We start from the raw sequence: 23,867 nt of genomic DNA on the forward strand, positions 1-23,867 counted from the left end.
GATGGGGTCTTGTTCTTTTGCCCCAGCTGGTCTTGAACTCCTGAACTCAAGTGACCTCTCGCCTCAGACTCCTGAGTAGCTGGGAGTATAGGTGCATGACACCGTGTTCAGCTTGATGTGCTAATCTCTAATTCCAGGAAAGACAACTGCTGATTTAATGTTGAGGCCAGATCTACCACAGGTCCTAAATGTTTTCCAAAATACATGAAAGCATATGACTGGGTTTTATTTACTATCCCAGGTCAAGCATGAGTACCTCTAATCTCAATCTAGGAGCCAGTTAAAATGAAGGAGAGTGTCCAGGTGCAGTGGCTCACGCCTATAATTCCAGCACTTGAGGAGGCCAGGGTGGGTGGATGACTTGAGGGCAGGAGTTGGAGATCAGCCTGGCCAATATGGTGAAACCTATTCTCTGCTAAAAATATGAAAATTAGCTGGGCATGGTGGTGAGTGCCTGTAATACCAGCTAATTGGGAGGCTGAGGCAGGAGAATTGCTTGAACCTGGGAGGTGGAGGTTGCAGTGAGCCAAGATCACACTAGTGCACTCCAGCCTGGGCAGCAAGAGCAAAACTCAAAAAAAAAAAGCATGCACACACAACAACCAAAGAAATGAAGGATAAATTATAGTTTTGTTGGTTTATTCTCATTATAAAAGATACATGGTATGCATTTGTTCTGGAAAATAATGGAGGAAATAGAATAGTGATAAAAGCAAAAGCATCCTGTACTCTATCCTGAGTTAAACTCAGTAATTTGATTTTCTTTATCGAAATTGGATTTATACTTATTTACCCATTCATTCATTCAAGAAATATTTGAGTGCCCATATGTACAGGAAAGAAGGGAGGTCTTTAGGGATAGAAGTGGGGGTTGCAAAACCAGCTGAATGTCCTAAGAAAGCTGATTGGATCAGCAAAAAACGAAGTGCTGGATATTGTGAAAAGTCCATCAAGAAGGTTAAAACCACATCATCACTGGTCATTAGAGAAATGCAAATCAAAACTACATTGAGATACCATCTCATGCCAGTTAGAATGGCGATCATTAAAAAATCTGGAGGCAACAGATGCTGGAGAGGATGTGTGGAGAAATGGGAACACTTTTACACTGCTGGCGGGAGTGTAAATTAGTTCAACCATTGTGGAAGACAGTGTGGCGATTCCTCAAGGACCTAGAAATAGAAATTCCATTTGACCCAGCAATCCCATTACTGGGTATATATCCAAAGGTCTACAAGTCGTTGTACTATAAGGACACATGCACACGAATGTTCATTGCAGCACTGTTTACAATAGCAAAGACCTGGAATCAACCCAAATGCCCATCGATGATAGACTGGACAGGGAAAATGTGGCACATATATACCATGGAATATTATGCAACAATCAAAAACGATGAGTTCGTGTCCTTTGTAGGGACATGGATGAATCTGGAGAACATCATTCTCAGCAAACTGACAGAGAACAGAAAATGAAATACCACATGTTCTCACTCATAGATGGGTGTTGAACAATGAGTGAACAAGAACCCATGGACACGGAGGGGAGCACTACACACTGGGTCTGTTGGGGGGAATAGGGGAGGGACAGTGGGGGGTGGGGAGTTGGGGAGAGATAGCATGGGGAGAAATGCCAGATATAGGTGAAGGAGAGGAAGGCAGCAAATCACACTAACACGTGTGTACCTACGCAACTATCTTGCATGTTCTTCATATGTACCCCAAAACCTAAAATGCAATAAAATAAATACATAAATAAAATAGCCAATTGAATAAAAAAAAAAGGTTAAAACCATATAAAAGTGTCTTCTGTCTTCTGAGACTGATGATCAGAAAAGTGTTTGCATTGAGGCAACCCAGCAACAAAAGAAGGGAAGAGGGTAGGGAATAGATTCAAGTGCAGAGAAGCCTTAGCAGTGAAGAGTGGAAGGCAGGCTTGAGGCAAAAAAATAAGAGAGCATTCCAGGAGCAGGAGGCAGCTGTTTGAATTGTACCCTTTAGCTTAACATGATGTTACTGGGAGAAGCATTCAGTGTAGCTTAATGTTACATTTCACTTAGGGTTGCTTTTTTGTGTCATTAAATAGCCTTAAAAACATTTAATGAATTCATAACATTACATTGTAAAAATGAGCCATAATTTATTTTGCTAATCTTCTGGTTGGACTCTGTCATTTCTAATTTTTAAAAAAATTATAACTATGCTGTTGATGAAGATTCTTGTCAATCTTCATTCACATACCTGGCTATTTCTTTAGGAGATTGACATTTGACAGTGGAATTATTGGATTAAAGGATATTGCTTTTAGAGAACATTGATATATATTGCCAATCTGCTCCTTTCAAGCAATAGATGAAAGTATTAATATCCTAACCTGTACTGTTGTAATTACAGTTTTTATCTTTTACCATTTTATAGATGAAATGTGATATATCATTGTTTTAACATACTTTGATACTAGTGAAGTTAGTATATTTTGTGTTCCTCATCTTTTCACATCCTTTTTTTTTTCTTTGAGATGGAGTCTCTGTCATTCAGGCTGGAGTGCAGTGGTACAATCTGGGCTCACTGCAACCTCTGCCTCCTGGGTTCAAGCAGTTCTCTGCCTCAGCATCCCAAAGTAGCTGGGATTACAGGTGCCACCCTTGGGTAATTTTTGTATTTTTAGTATAGACTGGGTTTTACCATCTTCGCCAGTCTGGTCTTGAACTCCTGACTTTGTGATCCACCCGCCTCAGCTTCCCACAGTGCTGGGATTACAGGCATGAACCACCATGCCCAGCTAGCCTATTTTGAAAACTTTTTTCTTACGAATTTATTTATAAGAGTTAATTTTTTTTTTAACTGGACAGGGTCTTGCTCTGTTACCTAGGCTGGAGTGCCGTGGTGTGATCATGGCTCACTAAAGCCTTAACTTCTAGGCTCAGGTGATCCTTCTGCCTCAGCCTCCTGAGTAGCTGGGACTACAGGTGCACACCATCATACCTAGTTAATTTTACATTTTTTTGTAGAGTTGGGTCTTGCTAAATTGCCAGGGCTGGTCTCTTAAACTGCTGGACTCAGGCAATCCTACATCAGCCTCTCAAAGTGCTGGTATTACAGGCATGAGCCATTGTGCCTGGCCAGAGTTTTGGAGACTGTTGCCCATGCTGCGTGCAGCGGCTCACTGCAACAACCTCCACCTGCTGGATTCAATTGATTCTCCTGCCTCAGCCTCCCGAGTAGCTGGGATTACAGGTGCCTATCACCACGCCTGTCTAATTTTTTGTATTTTTAGTAGAGACAGGGTTTCGTCATGTTGGCCAGGCTGGTCTCGAACACCTGACCTTGTGATCTACCCGCGTTGGCCTCCCAAAGTGCTGGGATTACAGGCAAGAGCTACTGCACTGACCCAGAGTTTTTAGAAATATATTAAGTATATGAATGTCTTGTTTTTCATTTGTTGCAAATAATTTTACCTTTTTTTTTTTTTTAAAGACGGGGTTTTACCATGTTGGTCAGGCTGGTCTTGAACTCCCGACCTCAGGTGATCCACCCGCCTTGGCCTCCAAAGTGCTTGGATTACAGGTGTGAGCCACCACGCCCAGCAGTGCAAATAATTTTACTCCCAGCTTTTTTTTTGTGGTAATTTTTTTGTTTTTGAGACGGAGTCTCGCCCTGTGGGCTAGGCTGGAATGCAGTGGATCCAGTGGAGTGCATCTCACTGCAACCTCTGCTTTCTGGGTTCAAGTACTTCTCCCTCCCTCAGCTTCCCAAGTAGCTGGGATTACAGGTGCCTTTTGTGGCAATTTTTGATGCCCTGGGGTATTTGTGTGTGTGTGTGAGTGTGAGCGCTTATGTGCATATGTGTGTGCGCGTGCACCTGTGATATCTGTTTTTAAAATGCTTGAAAGTTCTTTCTGGTGCTGATAACAACTGTCTTTTTCGCCAAGCAATTAATTTTTCCAACACCGTTTGGCTGGTTATTTTTCTCTCTGCTGATTTGTAATGTTAACATTACATTACAAATAAATAAATAAACACACAAAATAAAGGTAAATTATTTTATTTGTGTGTTTATTTATTTATTTATGGAGACAAGAGTCTCACCCTGTCGCCCAGGCTGGCATGCAGGGGCGCCATCTCAACTTACTGCAACCTCCATCTCCTGGGTTCAACCAGTTCTCTGCCTCAGCCTCCCAAGTAGCTGAGATTACAGGCACGCGCTACCATGCCTGGCTAATTTTTTTGTATTTTTAGTAGACAATGGAGCTTCACCATGTTGGCCAGGCTGGTCTTGAACTCCTGACCTTGTGATTCACCTGCCTCGGCCTCCCAAAGTGCTGGGATTACAGGTGTGAACCGACGTGCCCAGCCTATCTTTATTATATATTAAATTTCTTTGAATATTAGAGTCTATTTTGGAACATTTGTATTTTGAACTTTTGTACTGTTTTCTTGTCATTTGTTTTAAAATAAGAAAAAAAATCCTCTTTTTCCTCTCCCTTAATTAAGTCTTTGGAAGTTTCACATTCTAAATCTTATTTGGAACTTTATTTACAAGAGAGATATGTGTTGTACAGAGTAGGGAGCAAAGAGGATAGTGGTAGTCTCCTTAACACAAGGCTATAAAGGTGGCCACCTGGTGTCATCACATCCCTATATCTGATTCTAACTATTGCAGGTTATGACAATGCATCTAGCTGGTAAACCTAGAGTTGCACTGTTAGAAAGAGTAGCTCCTATGCACATGTAGCAATTTATTACAATTACTCAGTTTATCATTCACACTGGTCACATTTCAAGTGCTCAGCAGGTATATGGTTACCATATTGGACAGCACAGATAGTATAACTTTTATTTCCACCATTAAAGAAGGTTCTACTGGACATTAATGACCTAGAGGCAGTTCGCCTTGGGGACACTGACTCCTGTGTAGGAACATCTGCATAGAGAAAAAAACATAAAATTGAACATTGTGTGTCAGTTTTATGCTAAATTTTTACAGATGCCGTTTGTACTGTACAAACAATAGTCTTTGAGGGGATGAAGGAAGAGGGTCTCTCATGTGTTGATGGAATGGGCACACTTTAAGCTGATTTGTTTGAGGTTAGGTACTGTGGGAAAGGCAGGGAAGGCTGTCTTTCCATTTGGGTTGTTCCTAGCTCAGGCCCTGCCTATCCCCAGAAGCCACCTTTCGAGGCAAAAAGGAAAATAATGAGGTTGTCGAGTATCAGGCGTTGAGCGTCAAAATACAGGAGCCCCGAATGTTAGGGTTATGAGAAGCGTCGTGGCCTGTATTCTGTGTCCACCGCACATTGTAGTTTGTGTTTTAATCATCTATCGTGGTTTCTAATGGATTAACTTCGAAGACGACATTAGCTCAAGGCAGAGGTCACTAGGTTGCTGATGTGTCTTACCCACACGAGGTTTTAAAGCTGGAGCACACCCCGAGGGGCCGCGTAGGACACGCTTGGCGTTTCGCTCCCAGCTAGTCGTCCAGCCTTAGGATCTGCACGGGGAGGTGTTACCAAAATCAGTCCGGGAGATTGTTTCACATTTCGCGCGGGAGAGGGAGGGGAGGGCTCTGTGAGGCCGCGCGCCCCGCCTCCTGCGCCGCCCCGCCCCCGTTTCCTCTTGACCCTCCCCCTGCGCCCCGCCTCCTCAGCCGGGACCCCCCCCCAACCTGATTGGCCCCTCTACGGCGGATCCTCAGGGCGGTAGCCGGGCCGGTGCGTCACGTGGGCCACGGCGTCCAGGGCGCCGACCCGTGGGCAGCCGGCATGGACCCTCAGGCCGCCGGGGCCCAGGCGCAGGGGGCCGCGGAGCCGTCTCAGGGCTCGCCGCTGCAGAGCGCGCGGGAGGCGACCCCCAGCCCGGAGGTGAGCATCGCGTGGGGGCTGGGCGCTACAGCCAGCCGCAGCCTGGGGCTGGGGGTCGCGGGGCTCACGGGCCGGGCTGGGCGGGGGCCGCCGGGCGGGGGAAGCGCCTCAGGCCGACCTCGGGCCGCCCCGCGACACCGAGCGCCGTTTGGGCTCGCGCTCGAGCTGAAAACGGCCAGGCCTAGGGGCCGCGGTGTTGCGGGACTGGGAACTCAGAGGCCGTGGGTGGGCGCGCTGGGTCGGGAGGGAGGGCTGTCCCCCCGCCGGGCTCCGCTGCAGATTTAGTAAATGGAAGGGGACGCTGGTGACCGAGAGCCGGGGCCCGCTGCCAGGAGCCTGGGCGAGGGCCAGGTGAGGGCGGTGAGGAGAGGGACTTGAGTTGACGGACCTGTGGACCTCTGTCCGTTGGTGGGAATGTCCGCTAACCCTGAGCCCCAGATGATGTCACGTGCGCGCTCTCCCTTCTCCTTACTGAAACCAAAAAGGCCCTGTTTGACGCAGGGTTTCCAGAAACTTGTTTTCATGTACGTTAGACAGCTCACGGTTTTCCCGAGACCGTTATTACAGTCATCACCTGTCCTTGTTTACAGTCAGTTCCCGACTGATGGTGAGCCGCTGGACAGTAGGAACCCTCTGTTAGGGCTGTTTGTCCAGCCTAGCATAGTGCCTGGCACAGGAGATAGACATACTGACTGGATGAATGATGCCTCAAAGATGGTACTCAGCCAAAGTAAGATATGAAAAATGCAGCGACACTTATAAAGCAAATTACTTTGGAGTGCAGAACAGAATGGGACTAATTTTGTCAGGGCACAGCAGGAAGGGATAAAGGTGAGAGGCTGGTGGTGTTTGCAGAGGCGTGGAGATGAAAAAGTGCAGGGCACATGGCTTGGAGTTGGGTCCCAGAGCATGCAGAGCACTATGTTCAACAGGTTGATGGGAGTGGGGGAGGAGGGGACGTGTGAATGCCATGGCTAATTCTGTGCTCCCTCAGTGGAGGGCTGTTGAAGGTTTTGAGCAGAGTAATGATTAATTTTGTAACGCTGGGCCAGATGACTGGATGAGAAGATGGTTAGAAGGCCGTGGCAGTGATTTAGGTGAGAGGTCTGACTTCTCCTTGGGCTGCAATGACCAGCGGTTGTCACTGACTACAGGGGGTGGAATTGAATGATTAAACACAGACATGACTACATAATGAATTCTGATTGGAGCAGGTGCCAAGTGCAGTTCAGATGTAGCAGAAAAGGTGAATTTAAATTCAAGAAATGTTACACTCTTGCTACATTCCATTTTTCATAAATGGTACCTCATCAGCCCCCTGCAGGGTTACAACAGTCATCCCCAATTTCTGGAGAAGCAAACTTAGGCATGGTAATTGAAGTGATGTGTTCAAGGCCACACTCTGAATGGGTGGCAGGGCTGTGATCAAAATCAGGTCTCTTTTTTTTGAAACGGAGTCTCTGTTGCCAGGCTGGAGTGCAATGGCATGATCTGGGCTCACTGCAACCTCCACCTCCAGGGTTCAACTGATTCCCCTGCTTCAGCCTTCTGAGTAGCTGGGACTACAGGCGTGCACCACCCCCCCTGGCTAATTTTTTTAATTTTAGTAGAGATGGGATTTCACCACCATGTTGGCCAGGATGGTCTCGATCTTATGACCTTGTGATCCACCCACCTTGGCCTCCCAATGTGCTGGGATTACAGGTGTGAGCCACTGCCCCCAGCCAGAATCAGGTCTTTTTATACAGGTGGAAATATTTTGTTTTTCTTTAGAAAGAGGTCTTGGAGGTCATAGGGTTCCAAGAACTGAGTGATGGGAGCAGAGAAGCATTTGGTTGGCTGTGTGGGAAGGTCTTCAGTTAGATTAGAAATATTGCCTTCAGTGCTCAGCATTGCAGAGGAACTAAAGCTTCCCCACCTCAATGTGTCAGTGAGGAAACAATTTGATAGAGTTGCTATAAAGTTATTAAGTAACTGAAAAGGTAAAACATGGAAATGGAGGTGGCAACTGCCGGGAACAGCTACCAACCCTGTGGCTGAAGGAACAAAGAGATGAAGTTGATTAAAATTTAAAAGCTTAGAGTAAAGGCTCTGCAGAGCTGAAATTCCAACCTTTAAGGAGGAGGCACTGCCCCAGCTGGTGTAGGGGTCTCTGAGCTTGGAGGAGGGTCCTGGGACCCAGACCTTTAAAGAAAAGGCTCAGTGTTGAGGCTGGCTCTGCAAGAGTTCTCAGAACTGTGTACCGGATTCTGTGGCTGCTATAGGAAGGCATCCCTGCCACCACAGTGAAGTGTCCTGAGGTGATGCCTACATGACTAGAAAGGAACAAGGCCCCTCTCCCTCCAGCCTTGCCCAGTTTAACAGGGCAAAGCAGAAAAGTGGGTGGCAGAGTCCCAGCCCCGCATCACCAAGGGGAGTATGGAAGAGTGGGTGAAGTTGAAAGACAATAGCTGAATACTGGGCATCTCCCAGATACCCAAGTCCTTGGTAATCATTTCTTCTTCCTGCAGGCTGACTTTGCTACAGTTGACTACTCCAGTCGGGAGAGAGAGACTGAGAAGGCTATGGATCGACTAGGCAAGTAGATGGCAGAGACAGTGGAAGTTGGGGAGACCAAGGACGTGAGGAGAGGGATAGTCCTCTGTCTCATTTACCTCCTCTTTTAGCCCGTCTTCTCTGCTGCTTAGTGGCCTTTTCTGCCCAGTGTTGAACAGTACCCTCCTTTGGAAGCCTTACTTGGCGCTTCCTTAAGGGAAGTCCTGGACTTTCCTTATGTTCAAACGCATCCTTCTACCAAGAGAAACAGCTTGAAATGGTGAAAATAGTACACCAATTTCCCCTTTTTCCTTGGGGGTACATTCTAAGAACCCCCCCAGTGGATGCCTGAAACTGCTTTATTTCCCTGTATATACTATCTCTGATGAAGTTTAACTTATAAAGTATGCATATGTGGTTAATAACAATGAGAATGTGGAACAGTTATGCCAACATGCTGTAATACAAGTTAGGTGAACGTGTCCTCTCTCAAAGTATCTTACTTGTACCTTACCATGGATAATTGAAACCATGGAAAGCAAAACTGAATAAACGGGGAGATTACTTTATAGGCTTTGGAGCCAGGCAAATTGTTTTTGGTTTCCCTGCTGGGTCAGAGAGTCATGGGCTTGATTTTTATGGCCTTAGATAACTCACTTAGCCTTTCCCATCTTTAAAATAGGGCTAATACGTGCCTCATTGGGGTCATTATGAGGTTTGGGTGAAAGTATCTAGAGCGATACTATCTAATAGAATAGCCATTAGCCACTGATGCTATGATAATTATAACTTAATAAAATGAGAAATTCACTTCCTTGTTTGCGCTATCAACATTTCTGGTGCTCAGTAGCCACGTGTTGCTAGCACTGGCCTGCTGGACAGCACAGCTTATAGAATACTTCCCTCATTGCAGATAGTGCTGGTCTAGATCAAGCACATAATATAGTCATGGGAAATAATGCTTATACAGGACTCACTATGTGCCAGGCACAGTTCTCAGTGTCTCTTTCTCTCCTTTTTTTTAGAGAGAGCCTGTCTGTTACCCAGGCTGGAGTGCAGTGGCATGATCTTGACTCACTGCAACCTCCACCTCCTGGGTTCAAGTGATTCTCCTGCTTCAGCCTCCCGAGTAGCTGGGACTGCAGGCTCGCATCACCATGCCAGGCTAATTTTTGTGTTTTTAGTAGAGAGAGATGGGGTTTCACCGTCTTGGCCAGGCTGGTCTCAAACTCCTAATCTTGTTATCTGCCCACCTGGGCCTCCCAAAGTGTGAGATTACAGGCATGAGCCACCATGCCTAGTCCCCTCCCTGGCTTTTTTCTTTCTTCCTTTCTTTTCTTTTCTTTTTTTTTAAGACGGGGTTTCACCATATTGGTCAGGCTGGTCTTGAACTCCTGACCTCAGGTGATGTGCCCGCCTCAGCCTCCCAAAGTGCTAGGATTACAGGTGTGAGCCACCGTGCCTGGTGTTCTTTCTTTTCTTTGTTTTTTTTTTGGACGGAGTTTTGCTCTTGTTGCCCAGGCTGGAGTGCAATGGTGCGATCTCGACTCACTGCATGCAACCTTCACCTCCATTCTCCTACCTCAGCCTACTAAGTAGCTGGGATTACAGGCATGTGCCACCATGCCCGGCTAATTTTTGTATTTTTAGTAGAAATGGGGTTTCATCATGTTGGCAAGGCTGGTTTCAAACTCCTGGCTTCGCATGATCCTTCTGTCTCAGCCTCCCAAAGTGTTAGGATTACAAGCGTGAACACCCGGCAACCCCCCCTTTTTTCCTTTTTTTTTTGAGATGGAGTCTTACTCTGTCGCCCAAACTGGAGTGCAGTGGTGTTCAGTGGTGTGATCTTGGCTCACAACCTCTGTCTCTTGGGTTCAAGTGATTCTCGTGCCTCAGCCTCCCGAGTAGCTGTGATTATAGGTGTGTACCACAGCGCCTGGCTAAGAGATTTTTGTATTTTTAGTGGAGAGGGAGTTTCACCATGTTGGCCAGGCTGCTCTCAAAATCCTGACCTCAGGTGATCCGCCCGCCTCGGCCTTCCAAAGTGCTGTGATTACAGGTGTGAGCCACTGCGCCTGGCCTTTTTTTTCTTTTAAAGCAACTCTTACAACAACCAGGAATGGTGGCTTATACCTGTAACCCCAGCACTTAGGAAGGCCAAGTTACGAGGTCAAAGATCGAGACCATCCTGGCCAACATGGTGAAACCCTGTCTCTACTGAAATATAAAAAATTAGCTGGGCATGGTGGCAGGCACCTGTAGTTCCAGCTACTTGGGAGGCTGAGGCAGGGTAATCACTTGAACCCGGGAGGCGGAGATTGCAGTGAGCGGAGATCGCACCATTGCACTCCAGCCTGGGTGACAGAGCAAGACTGAGTGTCAAAAAAAAAAAAATCATGGTAAAAGATACATAGCATATATTTACCATTTAACCATTTTACAGCATATAATTCAGTGGCCTTTTAGCACAATGGCAGTGTTGTGCAACCATCACCACTGTCTAGTTCCAGAATCTTCGTCACCCTAAGAGGAAACCCTGTGCTCACCAAGTAGTCATTCTCCCTTTCTTCCTTCCCTGAGCTCCTGGCAACCACTAATTTGCTTTCTGTCTCTGTGGATTTATCTATTCTGGATAGGCAAATGTGAGTTGCCTATAAATGGAATCATAACCAAATGTGGCCTTTTGTGTCTGGCTTCTTTCACTTTGTATATTTTCAAGGTACATTGTCAGCACTGCATTCCTTTTTATGGCTGAATCATTCCATGGTTTGGATATACCGCATTTTGTTTATCCGTTCATCCATTAATGGACATTTGTGTTGTGGTTACTTTTTGGTGATTGTAAATACTGCTGCTGTGAGCATCCTTGTTTTATTTGAACACCTGTTTTCAGTTCCTTTGGGTATATGTTTAGGACTGGGATTGCTGGGTCATATGGTAATTCTATATTTATGTTATGGAACTAGTTAAGTAAATTTCAGCTCAGTCACACTTTTTTTTTTTGAGACAGGGATCTCACTGTTGTCCAGGCTGGAGTACAATGGCACGATCTTGGCTCACTGCAGCCTCTGCCTCCCAGGCTAAGTGATCGTCCCACTTCAGCCTCCTGAGTGGCTGAGATTACAGGTGTGTGCCACCGCACCCAGCTACGTTTTTGGAATTTTTTGTAGAGACAGGGTTTTGCCGTGTTGTTCAGGCTGGTCTTGAACTCCTTGAGCTCAAGCAATCCACCCACCTCGGCCTCCCAAAGTGCTGGGTTTACAGGTGTGAGCCACTGCACCTGGCCCAGTCACATGTTTAGTAATTGACAAAACAGGAATTTGAAACCAGACAGTCTGTCTCTAGACCCCTTGCTCTGAATTATCACTTTATCGCTTATCACAGTTACTGTTGTTTCAGTATTCAGAGCATGGCTGTTTTTAGGCTGAATGTCTTGTCTCCTGGGACCTGGCATCACCATAGCACTAAGTGCTTGGAAATCCATTATCTTTTCCCAGTCTTTCTTCCATTTTTATGAGGTCTTTTGAAAATGTACCTTCTGGCCTCCCCGATGTCAGAAGGAGCCACTAGGTACTGCCATTGTGACTAGACAGGCTCTGGTCTTCTGTCTGCAGTGCCCCTGCTCCCCTTTGTCCTTGTGCTCACCTTTAACATGCTCTTTGAGGCAGAAGGGAAGAATAAAAGAGCAAAAGCTCAATTCAAGCTTGTATTTTGAAAGTGTGTTATTTATTAGAGGCCCTTTGCCCCAATGACATGCAAACCACCTGAAAACATAAACTGTCCCTGGCTTTCTTTGTAAATTAAAGGACTTGACAATTACTGGCCTTATATAAGACAAAACATCTTATTGAAAATAAATTATCAGCTCTTCTAAAAACATACACGGAACAGCATTTTTTTTTCGGGGGCGGGGACAGAGTCTCGGTCTGTTACCAGGCTGGAGTGCAGTGGCACGATCTTGGCTCACTGCAACCTTTGCCTCCTGGGTTCAAGCGATTCTCCTGCCTCAGCTTCCCAAGTAGCTAGGGTTACAGGCTTCTGCCACCATGCCCAGCTAGTTTTTGTATCATTAGTAGAGATGGCGTTTTACTGTGTTGGCCAGTCTGGTCTCAAACTCCTGACCTCAGGTAATTTGCCTGCCTTGGCTCCCAGAGTGCTGGTATCACAGGCATGAGCCACCGTGCCCAGCCCAGAACAGCATTTTTTAAGAAGTGCTCATTCCTGTTGCATTCTAAAGAATTAAAACAAACAAACAAACAAAAGGTGCTCATGTGACTAAAGAACACTCTATACACTTGCTTACTACCTTCTTAGTAAGTTTGCCAGAAATTTACTGAGCACACAGCAGGTCCTCTTTGGTTTGGCACTAAGGCTATCTTCTCTTTGATTTCTTAGCCTGCAGAGCACAGAGCGTCCCTAATGACAGTCCTGCCCAGGGTGAGGGTACCCATTCTGAAGAGGAAGGCTTTGCTGTGGATGAGGAGGACTCTGATGGAGAACTGAATACCTGGGAGCTGTCAGGAGGAACAAATTGTCCACCCAAGGAACAGCCTGGTGGTCTTTTTCATGAGGACTGGGACTTGGAGTTGAAAGCAGATCAAGGGAATCCATATGGTAGGTGTGGAGTCTCTGGGGTCCTGAACTGGTCTTCTCAGATACACCTATCAGACTAGCCCTGAAGGCAGACAGTTTGGAACAGCGGTCCACATCTATGAGCTTAGGCTGGTATCTGTTACAGGTCTGCAATTTCTGTGACATCTTCTCTTTTTTATTGAAAACAAACATATATGCAAATTTTGCCTTTGACTCTGTGATGTATCGCTGTTTTTTTTTTTTTTGAGATGGTGTCTTGTTCTGTTGCCCAGGCTGGAATGCAGTGGCATGATCTCGGGTCACTGCAACCTCTGCATCCCAGGTTCAAGTGATTCTCCTGCTTCAACCTCCCAAGTAGCTGGGACTACAGGTGTGTGCCACCACACCCGGCTAATTTTTTGTATTTTTAGTAGAGACGGGATTTCACCATGTTAGCCAGGATGGTCTCAATCTCCTGGCCTTGTGATCGCCCGCCTCAGCCTCCCAAAGTGCTGGGATCACAGGCATGAGCTACCGTGCCCGGCCATTTATTGCTGTTTTAACTTCAGAACTATTACTCTCTCCAAAAATCTCTGCTATGACTTGAGCAGCTGCAGATAGAAGTGCTGTGTTATCCAGTTTGCTTCCTCTCCACTGCTAAGAACCCTTGTCTGAGAAGCACAGCTTCTCAGCTGTTCAGAATGAACACATTTACAATTCTTCAGGAAAGGAGGATTCTGTGTTTTTAAACAAAATAAGTCCAACGTTTTGGCTGTCCGTTTTTACCTTCCTTCCCTTAATCTGTCTTTTAAAACTGCCTGCAGATGCTGATGACATCCAGGAGAGCATTTCTCAAGAGCTCAAACCTTGGGTGTGCTGTGCGCCACGAGGAGACATGATCTATGACCCCAGCTGGCACCATCCGCCTCCATTGATACCCCATTATTCCAAGATGGTCTTTGAAACAGGACAGTTTGACGATGCTGAAGATTGAGTGTGGAGCTTTCTGCCTTGTAGATGGGTGGGCCTCCGTGTCAGGATCTCTTTTCCTGTCTTGGAGGTGAAAAGCTGTATCTGAGAAAATGTTCACGGTGATCCCTAGTCTGGGGTACACAGACCAGTGTTCAATAAGGCCCCATTGTTCTCCTCAGTCTGTTGCTGTTCTTAATGGGCTCCTCCTTGGAATGTGTGTGTGTTTGTGTCAGAGGAGTTGTGTTCTTTGTAAATAAATGTTAAAAAAAAAAAAACCAGTATGCTTCGTCTGCATTTTTCCCATTTATTTATTTATGGAGACAGTCTCACTGTTGTTGCCCAGGCTGGAGTGCAGTAGCGCAATCTTGGCTCACTTGCCACCTCTACTTCCTAGGTTTAAGCAATTCTTGTACCTTAGCCTCCTGAGTAGCTGGGACTATAGGTATGCGCCACCATCCCCTGGTAATCTTTTGTATTTTCAGTAGAGACAGGGTTTCACCATGTTGGCCAGGTGTGAGCTGCTGAGCCTGGCCTGCTTTTTTCCCTTTTAATTAGATACTTCTGAGTAGTCCCTCCATCCCTCCCTTTCTTTCTTCCTCCCTTCTGTCTTGCTCTGTTGCCCAGGCTGGAGTAGTGGTGCAGTGTTGGCTCACTGCACCCTCTGCCTCCCAGGTTCAAGCAATTCTGCCTTGCCTCCTGAGTAGCTGGGATTACAGGTGCCCACCACCATGCCCATCTAATTTTTGTATATTTAGTGGAGACTGGGTTTTGTCATGTTGGCTGTGTTGGTCTCGAACTCCTGACCTCAGGTGATCCAACTGCCTTGGCATCCTGAAATGCTGGGATTTACAGGTGTGAGCCACCTTACCCGGCCTTCACTCCTTCACTTAAAGTCCCTGAATGACATTTTTTTTTTTTTGGAGATGGAGTCTCAATCTTGCCCAGGCTGGAGTGCAGTGGTGTGATCTGGGCTCACTGCAACCTTTGCCTCCTCAGTTCAAGGGATTCTCTTGCCTAAGCCTCCCAAGTAGCTGAAACTACAGGCTCGTGCCACCATGCCTGGCTCATTTTTTGTATTTTTAGTAGAGATGGGGTTTCACCATGTTAGCCAGGATGGTCTCAGCCTTCCAAAGTGCTGGGATTACAGGTATGCCCTGAATGACATTTTAAGAATTCAAACGTTTGGATGCCTTAAACAACTCTGTGAAAGAAAAAAATTTAGTTTTGCTTCTGTAGATCTAGCACTGTTGATCAAGGATGGGAATCTAGGAGACATTGGTGATTTTTGTAGCTGGTTTATTTTCCTGTTCATAGAAAATGGAACATATACTTAGTTAACAGGCTCCCTAGGCCGATAAACTAAATGGGAAATTAGTTAAACCAGTGGTTGCATAATCCTTAGTTGACATGAAACTCAGTTTTTCATTTAATCTTTTTTTTTTTTTTTGAGATGAAGTCTCGCTTTGTCACCCAGGCTGGAGTGCAGTGGTGAGATCTTTGCTGACTGCAACCTCCGCCTCCCGGGTTTAAGCAATTCTCCTGCCTCACCCTCCCCAATAGCTGGGACTAAACGTAGTGTGCCACTACTCCCAGCTAACTTTTGTATTTTTAGTGGAGATGGGGTTTCACAATTACTTACTTGCAGTTCCTCTTAAAAATTTACCTCATTTTAGAGATGGGAATGAAGACTCAAAATGTTTTGACCAGGCCGGGCATGGTGGCTCACACCTGTAATCCCAGCACATTGGGAGGCTGAGGCAGGTGGATCACCTGAGGTCAGGAGATTGAGACCATCCTGGCTACATAGTGAAACCTTGTCTCTACTAAAACTACCAAAAATTAGCCGGATGTGGTGGCACGTGCCTGTAGTCCCAGCTATTTAAGAGGCTGAGGCAGAAGAATTGCTTGAACCCGAGATCATGCCACTGCACTCCAGCAGGGGCAACAAGGCAAGACTGTCTCAAAAAAAATCACACAGTGAGCAGCAGAAATAGGACCTAGATGCACATGTGACTCAAGGTCCGTTCTTGACCCTGCATATGTGCGAAGATAGCAGCATGGTCTGGGCCACGCCCTGGCAGGTCTAGGATACACTAGAGTAAGTCACCTTTGTGTCTCACAGGCTCAGGAATTGTTTCATATCTTCCTGCCTCCTTATTGAAGCTGACTCAAGAAAAGCTTTCAGATAAGAAATTTTTAGTATACCCCATAGCAGTTAATTGAGCATTTAACTATTTAAACTGTTTTTCTTTCTTTTCTTTTTTTTTGTGATAGAGTCTCACTCTGTTGCCCAGGCTGGAGTGCAAAGGTGCAATCTCAGCTCACTGCAACTTCCACCTCCCAGGTTCAAGCGATTCTCCTGCCTCAGCCTCCCAAGTAACTGGGATTACAGGCACCTGCTGCCACACCTGGCTAATTTGTATTTTTAGTAGAGATGGGGTTTCACCATGTTGGTCAGGCTGGTCTAGAACTCCTGACCTCGTGATCCACCCACCTGGGCCTCCAAAAGTGCTGGGATTACAGGCATGAGCCACTGCACCCAGCCTCCTTAAACTGTTTTTCAAAGGTCCTGCAAGGGGTATGAACAAGGCAGAACCTTGTGAGGGAAGGCAGTGGCTTTGGCGGTGAGGGGAGTCATGGCCAAAGCTGTCCTAGGGAGGAAAAAATGTCCCTTCCACTGTCTTTGCTAAAAGGGCAGTGGTAGATCATATCACCATACCCCCCTTTCCTCCTCCTCTCAAGGTCATAGATGATGAGACCATGAGTATGTCTGGCATGAAAAGGTAAACTTGAGAAATGGAGCCAGGAGATATTAGGGGCTTGAGGAGGATGGCAGAACTGCTGAAATGGAAAGGTCATGTTGAAAGGTAGTGTTGGTCCACGTGTGAGCAGGAGCTATGAGACGGCTGAAACTGTGAGTAAAGGTGGAAGTTGTGAGTTGGGGTATTATATATATAGGTGGGCGGGAGGGAAAGAAAAAAATAGAATGAAAAGCATATGTGCATGAGTAGCTAAGCAAATAAAATTCACACAGTGTTAACTGCTGTGATCTGTGGAAGAGTTGTGAATTTAGGACTCTGTTTTGCTTTTTATTTTTTATTTACTTTTTTTTTTGAGATGGAGTTTCGCTCTTGTTACCCAGGCTGGAGTGCAATGGCACAATCTCGGCTCACCGCAACCTCCACCTCCTGGGTTCAGGCAATTCTCCTGCCTCAGCCTCCTGAGGAGCTGGGATTACAGGCACGCGCCACCGTGCCCAGCTAATTTTTTGTATTTTTAGTAGAGACGGGGTTTCACCATGTTGACCAGGATGATCTCGATCTCTTGACCTCGTGATCCACCCGCCTCGGCCTCCCAAAGTGCTGGGATTACAGGCATGAGCCACTGCGCCCGGCCTTTATTTACTTTTTTTGAGACGAAGTTTCGCTCTTATTGCCCAGGCTGGAGTGCAGTGGTTCGATCTTGGCTCACTACAGCCTCCGCCTCCCAGGCTCAAGCAATTCTTCTGCCTCAGCTTCTCTAGTAGCTGGGATTACAGGCGTGTACCACTACGCCTGGCTAATTTTTGTATTTTTACTAGAGACAGGGTTTCACCCTGTTGGTCAGGCTGGTCTCAAACTCCTGACCTCGTGATCCTCCCGTCTTGGCCTCCCAAAGTGCTGGGATTGCAGGCATGAGCCACCATGCCTGGCCTGTTTTGCTTTTTAAAAGTTAATCTTTGCTGTACCTCCTTCTGGTAGTTTCTGTCGGGGTGGGTAGGAGGGAAATAGGGTTTACTGGAGTAAGAAGGTAGGATTTTTTTTTTTTTGAAGACGTAGTCTTGTTCTGTCACCCAGGCTGGAGTGCAGTGGTGAGATCTTGGCTCACTACTGCCTCTGCCTCCTGGGTTGAAGCTATTCTTCTGCCTCAGACTCCTGAGTAGCTGGAATTACAGGTGTGTATCACCACGCCTGGTTAATTTTTGTAATTTTAGTGGAGATGGGGTTTTGCCACATTGGCCAGGCTGGTCTCAAACTCCTGACCTCGAGTGATTCGCCTGCCTTGGCCTCCCAAAGTGCTGGGATTACAGGCATGAGTCGCCAAAATATTTTCTTAAAAAGGACATTAAGGCTGGACGTGGTGGCTCACACCTGTAATCCCAGCACTTTGGGAGGCCGAGGCAAGTGAATCACCTTAGGTCGGGAGTTAGAGACCAGCCTGACTAACATGGAGAAACCCCGTCTTTAAAAAAAAAGAAAGACATTAATGGTTTTTATGGTTGAAAGTTGAGTGTTAGGAGAACAAGAAAAGAGGAGAGGAACTAACCAATTGTTTTTTTTTTTTTTTTTTTTTTTTTTTAGATAGAGTCTCACTCTGTCACCCAGACTCGAGTGCAGTGGCACCATCTTGGCTCACTGCAACCTCCACCTTCTGGGTTCAAGCAATCCTCCTGCCTCAGCCTCCTGAGTAGTTGGGACTACCGGTGCATGCCACCGTGCCCAGCTATTTTTTTTTTTTTGTATTTTTAGTAGGGACAGGGTTTCACTATATTGCCCAAGATGGTCTTGAACTCCTTACCTGAATCAATCTGCTCACCTCAGCCTTCCAAATTGCTGGGATTACAGGCATGAGCCACCACACCTCGCCCAATTGTTCTAATTTGAATATTGTTCTGGTGCCCTACCATTGGGTGATTCAATGAAGAGAAAAAGGTAGAGTATTGGTTATCTGAAGGGGATGAGGTGGGAGTAAGAAAAAAAAGTAGTGAAATGGAAAAATACTAATGATATAAGACGTGAAAAGGTGACTCTCAAACTATTCTCATAATATTGCATATATGAATTAATTGCATGTATACGTATAAAGGTTAGAAGCTATGATGGATGGGTGGAAACGATTTGATGATGAAATTGTGACAATTTTGCTTTTACCTTTTTGTTATCTTAAAATTTTGCAAGTCGAGTACAGTGGCTCACGCCTATAATTCCAGCACTTTGAGAGGCCGAGCTGGGCAGATCATGAGGTCAGGAGTTCGAGACCAGCCTGGCCAACATGGTGAAATCCCGTCTCTACTAAAAATACACGAAAAAAATAGGTGTGTGTGGTGGCGCGCACCTGCCATCCTACTACTCAAAAGGCCGAGGCAGGAGAATTGTTTGAACCCAGAAGGCGGAGGTTGCAGTGAGTTGAGATAGCACCATTGCATTTAAGCCTGAGTGACAGGGCGAGACTCCATCTCAAAAAAAAACAACAAAAAAAGATTTTGCAATTAGGTATTATTTTTAAAAATTTCAATAATTTTTGGGGGACAGGTGGTTTTTGGTTACATAGATCTTTAGTGGTGATTTCTGAGATTCTGGTGCCCCCATCACTGAGCAGTGTACACTGCACCCAATATGTAGTCTTTTTTTTTTTTTGTCCCCTGAGGGGTTGCACCATTCCTAGAAGTACTGCAATTCCATCTCCCTGCTCCAAAAATCCATTTAGTATATTGTCCTCGGATAGAGATATTAGATATTAAACTGATAAGAACAGATACTACACTTGATCTTAGCCAAAAGGCCGAGAAGCAGTAATGTGTAGTCCTCACCTCTCTGTGTTTAGGTATTTAAACAAGACCTTATTCTTTTTTTTGTTGTCTGAGACAGGGTCTTGCTCTGTCTCCTAGGCTGGAGTGCAATGATATTATCTTGGTGGCTCACTGCAACCTCTGCCTCCCGGGTTCAAGCCATTATCCTGCCTTGGCCTCCTAAGTAGTTAGGGTTACAGGCATGTGCCACCACACCTGGCTCATTTTTGAATTTTTTTTTTTTGAGATGGACTTTCGCTCTTGTTGCCCAGGCTGGAGTGCAGTGGTGGGATCTTGGCTCACTGCAACCTCCGCCTCCTGGGTTCCAGCGATTCTCCTGCCTCAGCCTCCCAAGTAGCTGGGATTATAGGCCCTCACCACCATGTCTGGCTAATTTTTGTATTTTTAGTAGAGATGGGGTTTCTCTATGTTGGTCAGGCTGGTCTGGAACTCCTGACTTCAGGTGATCTGCCCGCCTCGACTTCCCAAGGTGCTGGGATTACAGGAATGAGCCACCACGCCCAGCCAAGACCTTATTTGTAAGTGTCCTCTGTCTAGATTTCCCTGTTCTCGCTGACAGACATCACAATGGTTATCTTACTCTCCTGTGATCATTGGCTCATGGGTCTGCTTCCTCTTTAGGCCAAGAGCTCTTTGAGGACAGGACTATGACTTACTCAACATTGGTGTTTCATAGCATGGGGCCCAGCATGAAAATGTTCAGTAAATATTGCCACAAATTCATTTTCCTTCAGTAATGGTGCAGTATTTGCCTTGACTGTATTCAGGGTTGCCTGATAACATCCCAGGCTGGTGATGAAAAAAGGGGCCGGGTGCAGTGGCTCATACCTGTAATCCCAGCACTTTGGGAGGCCAAGGAGGGTTGATCACGTGGTCAGGAGATCAAGATCATCCTGGCCAACATGGTGAAATCCTGTCTCTACTAAAAACACAAAAATTAGCTGGGTGTGGTGGCTCATACCTGTAGTCCCAGCTACTTGGGAGGCTGAAGCAGGAGAATCGCTTGAACCCGGGAAACAGAGGTTGCAGTGAGCCAAGATTGCACCACTGCACTCCAGCCTGTCGACAGAGTGAGACTCTGTCTCACAAAAAAAGAACAAGATATTTGAAGAACCTTTAAAAAGTCTTTGTGTTGGCCTAGGGTGGTGGCTCATGACTGTAATCTCAGCACTTTGAGAGGCTGAGGTGGACAGATCACCTGAGGTTGGGAATTTGAGACCAGCCTGACCCTGACCAACCCAGAGAAACTCCATCTCTCCTAAAAATATAAAATTAACTGGACGTGGTGGCACATCCTCTTCTCCCAGCTATTTGGGAGGCTGAGGCAGGGGAATTGCTTGAACCTGGGAGGCGGAGGTTGTGGTGAGCTGAGATTGCACCATTGCACTCCAGTCTGGGCAAGAAGAGCAAAACTTTGTCTCAAAATGTTAAATCGAATTTGGATTTAATTAGAATTCCTTATCTGTTACCTTCCTATCTTTAAAAACAGTGTTTGGGAATAGAATGGAGAAAAATGTCCAGAGGCAGTTGGTGTGTTTGCAACTGTGCTTTAATCTGAAAGCCTTCAATCAGTGACCAAATAGACTTTGTTCTGTAAAAACTAGAGTGTATGTATAAGACAAATGACTTTGTAATGCAAAGTATGGCCGGGTTTGGTGGCTCACGCCTGTAATCCCAGCATTTTGGGAGACCGGGGCAGGTGGATCTCCTGAGCCTGGGAGTTTGAGACTAGCCTGGGCAACATGGCGAAACCCTATCTCTACCAAAAATACAAAAAAAAAAAAAAAAAAAATCAGCTGGACATGGTGGCACATGCCTGTAGTCCCAGCTACTTGGGAGGCTGAGGTGGGAGGATTGCTTGAGCCCAGGAGGCAGAGGTTGCAGTGACCCGTGGTTGTGCCACTGAACTCCAGCCTGGGTGACAGAATGAGACCCATCTCAAAACAAAACAAAAACCCCAAAAAACAAAGTATTTGATAAATAAACAGCTTTGCGCAGTGGCAGTATCGTAGCCAATGAGATTTATCCGAGGAGCGATTATTGCTAATTGAAAATTTTCCCAATACCCTGTCTTGACGACTTGAAATATAGGTGGCATTGGCAATTTTTGACAGTTTCTACAGAGACTGAAAAAAAAAGATGAATAAATCATGATTGTTTAAAAAAATCGAATAAAAAGGAAATATCACAATGATTTCTAACCAGTGTCCTATATTGAAGAATTGTAATTTTAGGTACTCAATTAAAAAAAAATCTTTCAATTACCTGAATCCCTACTGAGCTGAGAAGTTTCAGTCTGAGAATGGGGGAAAACATAGACGTTTAGTTTGGCCTTGTGCCATCTGCAGAAATCCGCCATGCCTACTTCTAGTCACAGGGATCTCACTGCCTCAGAAGGAGCCCCCTTGTTGTTGGCTAGTGCTGTTTGTTAGAAAAGTCTTCAGTGGAGGCTGGGTGTGGTGGCTCATGCCTGTAATCCCAGCACTTTGGGAGGCCGAGGCAGATGGATCACCTGAGGTCAGGAGTTCAGGAACAACCTGGCCAACATGGCAAAACCCCATCTCTACTAAAAATACAAAAATTAGTTGGGCATGGTGATGTGCACCTGTAATCCCAGGTACTTGGAAGGCTGAGACACGAGAATCGCTTGAACCCAGGAGGCAGAGATTGCGCCACTGCACTCCAGCCTAGGTGACAGAGCAAGACTCCATCTCAAAAAACAAAAGTCTTTAGTGTGCTGAGCTGAAATCTACCCATTTGGGCCTGTCTGCTCTGTGGTCCTGACACTCTTTCAAATACTGAAAATTATCCATTTTATCCTCTCCCTGGCTTTTTGTTTTCCAGGCTAAACAGTCAACAGGCAGTTGCATATATGTGTATAGAGTCGGAGAGACAGAGGGATGCTGGCGGTGCGAATTTGGGAATTGTTGAGGTCTCAGTAGGCGTTACAATATTGTGAGAGGTTGAGGGTGTTCAGTGAGTGCACGCAGTGAGAGAAGGGGGCTGAGGACAGAAACTTGGGGAGCAATGGCAGTGAATGGGTAGGTGGAAGGATCTGGCCACAAAGGCAGGCTGTGGCAGCAGAGGAGGAAGACCAGGTGGGTGGAGGTGACTTTCAAGCCAAATCTAATAAGAGTAGGATTTTTAAGGAAGTGGGAGTGGCCATCTTCGATAGATGCCAAGTAAGATGAAGGCTAAAAGGGGTATTTTGGGATGTAGAAATAAGGAAGTGCTCACATGTGTCATGGTTGGGAGTAGGGACAGGGATATTGTGGGCTGAAACACGGGGATGTGTATGGCCACCTGAGCTGCTGCCTTTGTCATCATTTCTTCTCTTTGTTTTTTGAGACAGAGTCTTGCTCTGTCACCCAGGCTGGAGTGTAGTGACCCGAAGTGCTCACTGCAACCTCCACCTCCGGGGTTCAAGTGATTCTCAGTAAATTACTTACTGTAATCCCACCTCCCGAGTAGGTGGAATTACAAGTGTTTGCCACCATGCCCGGCTAATTTTTTGTATTTTTAGTAGAGACAGGGTTTCACCATGTTGGCCAAGCTGGTCTCACACTCCTGACATCAGGTGGTCCACCTGCCTCGGATGTTGGGATTACGGGAGTGAACCACTGTGCCAGGCCCATTTCTTCTCTTGACTGGGGCAATGGTGACTTCTGGCCAGCTCCTCTCAGAATGTCAGCCTGAGAAGAGACAGTGATGGGAGAGAAAGGGAAGGAATGGGGAGAAGGTCAAAGGTCGCCAGAGGCGGTTGAGAAATATAGGTACTAGGGGCCTGTTAGGAGGAACAAAAGAGTAACTTTTATTCTAACTTTTCTTTCAAATGATATCGTTTATCAAGAAAGAAATCACAACTGAGCACCGCCAAACTCTTGAGTGACGGGAGAGGAAATGTGTGTGGATCAAGCATCTGGGTGATCATTTGAGATGTGTATTTGTTTTCTCTCCTTCATTCCCCTCTCCATGCAAACAGGCAGTTGGCTCTGTCATTGCCTGAGTGGAGGCACGCGCAGAGTTGAAAGCAGCTAAGAAATCTTCCTGGCTTTTGTTTTACAAAATGGATTTACTCATTTGTTTTTTGGTAAGGAGGCAAAGAGGTTTTGGGCTAACAGACTGTGCATCTTGAAGAAATTTGGAAGGAAATAGTTTTCTCCAGCAGCCCCCTTGCTGCAAAAAAACCCCAAAAAAACACAAAAAACCATATCTTGGGTTATGAGATATGGTAGAGAAGACAGAAGAGAGAAGATCGGGCAATGCTAAGGGCAGATGGAACAGAAGCCCTGCTTCTTGGAGTGTCCTGGGGGAGCCAGGTCCTCAGAGAGTGATAGATGTTAGTGCTTGTAGGCAGTC

General features: G+C 46.0%; 1 protein-coding gene, 1 long non-coding RNA gene, 1 other non-coding gene and 1 pseudogene across 5 annotated transcripts; 2 read left to right on the forward strand and 2 right to left on the reverse strand.

Moving 5' to 3' along the window:
- Window positions 1-4,810: 4,810 nt before the first annotated feature.
- Window positions 4,811-5,813, reverse strand: LOC118153805 (uncharacterized). Its single transcript, XR_004743392.3, has 3 exons — window positions 5,665-5,813; window positions 5,399-5,490; window positions 4,811-4,923 (listed from the first exon to the last, which is right to left on the reverse strand). It is a non-coding gene; the product is annotated as an uncharacterized LOC118153805 (long non-coding RNA).
- Window positions 5,645-14,117, forward strand: COPRS (coordinator of PRMT5 and differentiation stimulator). Of its 3 annotated transcripts, XM_008997129.4 has the most exons (5): window positions 6,008-6,211; window positions 6,451-6,590; window positions 8,371-8,437; window positions 12,791-13,009; window positions 13,792-14,117. In XM_008997129.4, the coding sequence occupies exons 2-5, from the start codon at window positions 6,561-6,563 to the stop codon at window positions 13,959-13,961; spliced, it is 486 nt and encodes a 161-aa protein (XP_008995377.1). In that variant the 5' UTR covers window positions 6,008-6,211; window positions 6,451-6,560; the 3' UTR covers window positions 13,962-14,117. The 3 variants fall into 3 exon arrangements, with proteins under 3 accessions (XP_008995376.1, XP_035156764.1, XP_008995377.1); XM_008997128.4 differs by lacking the exons at window positions 6,008-6,211; window positions 6,451-6,590 and adding an exon at window positions 5,645-5,860; XM_035300873.3 differs by lacking the exon at window positions 6,451-6,590 and having other exon boundaries at window positions 5,922-6,211.
- Window positions 14,118-19,311: 5,194 nt separating this feature from the next.
- LOC118154104 (U2 spliceosomal RNA) lies at window positions 19,312-19,492 on the reverse strand (annotated as a pseudogene).
- A 2,002-nt stretch (window positions 19,493-21,494) lies between these two features.
- On the forward strand, window positions 21,495-21,634 carry LOC118154145 (U4 spliceosomal RNA). The gene has a single exon (XR_004744042.1). It is a non-coding gene; the product is annotated as a U4 spliceosomal RNA (small nuclear RNA).
- Window positions 21,635-23,867: the final 2,233 nt, after the last annotated feature.

This window comes from Callithrix jacchus, chromosome 5 (genome assembly GCF_049354715.1).
Source record: "Callithrix jacchus isolate 240 chromosome 5, calJac240_pri, whole genome shotgun sequence".
Classification (NCBI taxonomy): Eukaryota; Metazoa; Chordata; class Mammalia; order Primates; family Cebidae; genus Callithrix; species Callithrix jacchus.

What these genes read in the sequence shown, in the direction of transcription:
- COPRS (XM_008997128.4), top strand. Translation starts at nt 5,762, where the DNA reads ATGGACCCTCAGGCCGCCGGGGCCCAGGCGCAGGGGGCCGCGGAGCCG. An exon ending in AGGCGACCCCCAGCCCGGAG is followed by an intron (nt 5,861 to 8,370) that starts GTGAGCATCGCG and finishes TTCTTCCTGCAG; the next exon opens with GCTGACTTTGCTACAGTTGA. An exon ending in AGATCAAGGGAATCCATATG is followed by an intron (nt 13,010 to 13,791) that starts GTAGGTGTGGAG and finishes AACTGCCTGCAG; the next exon opens with ATGCTGATGACATCCAGGAG.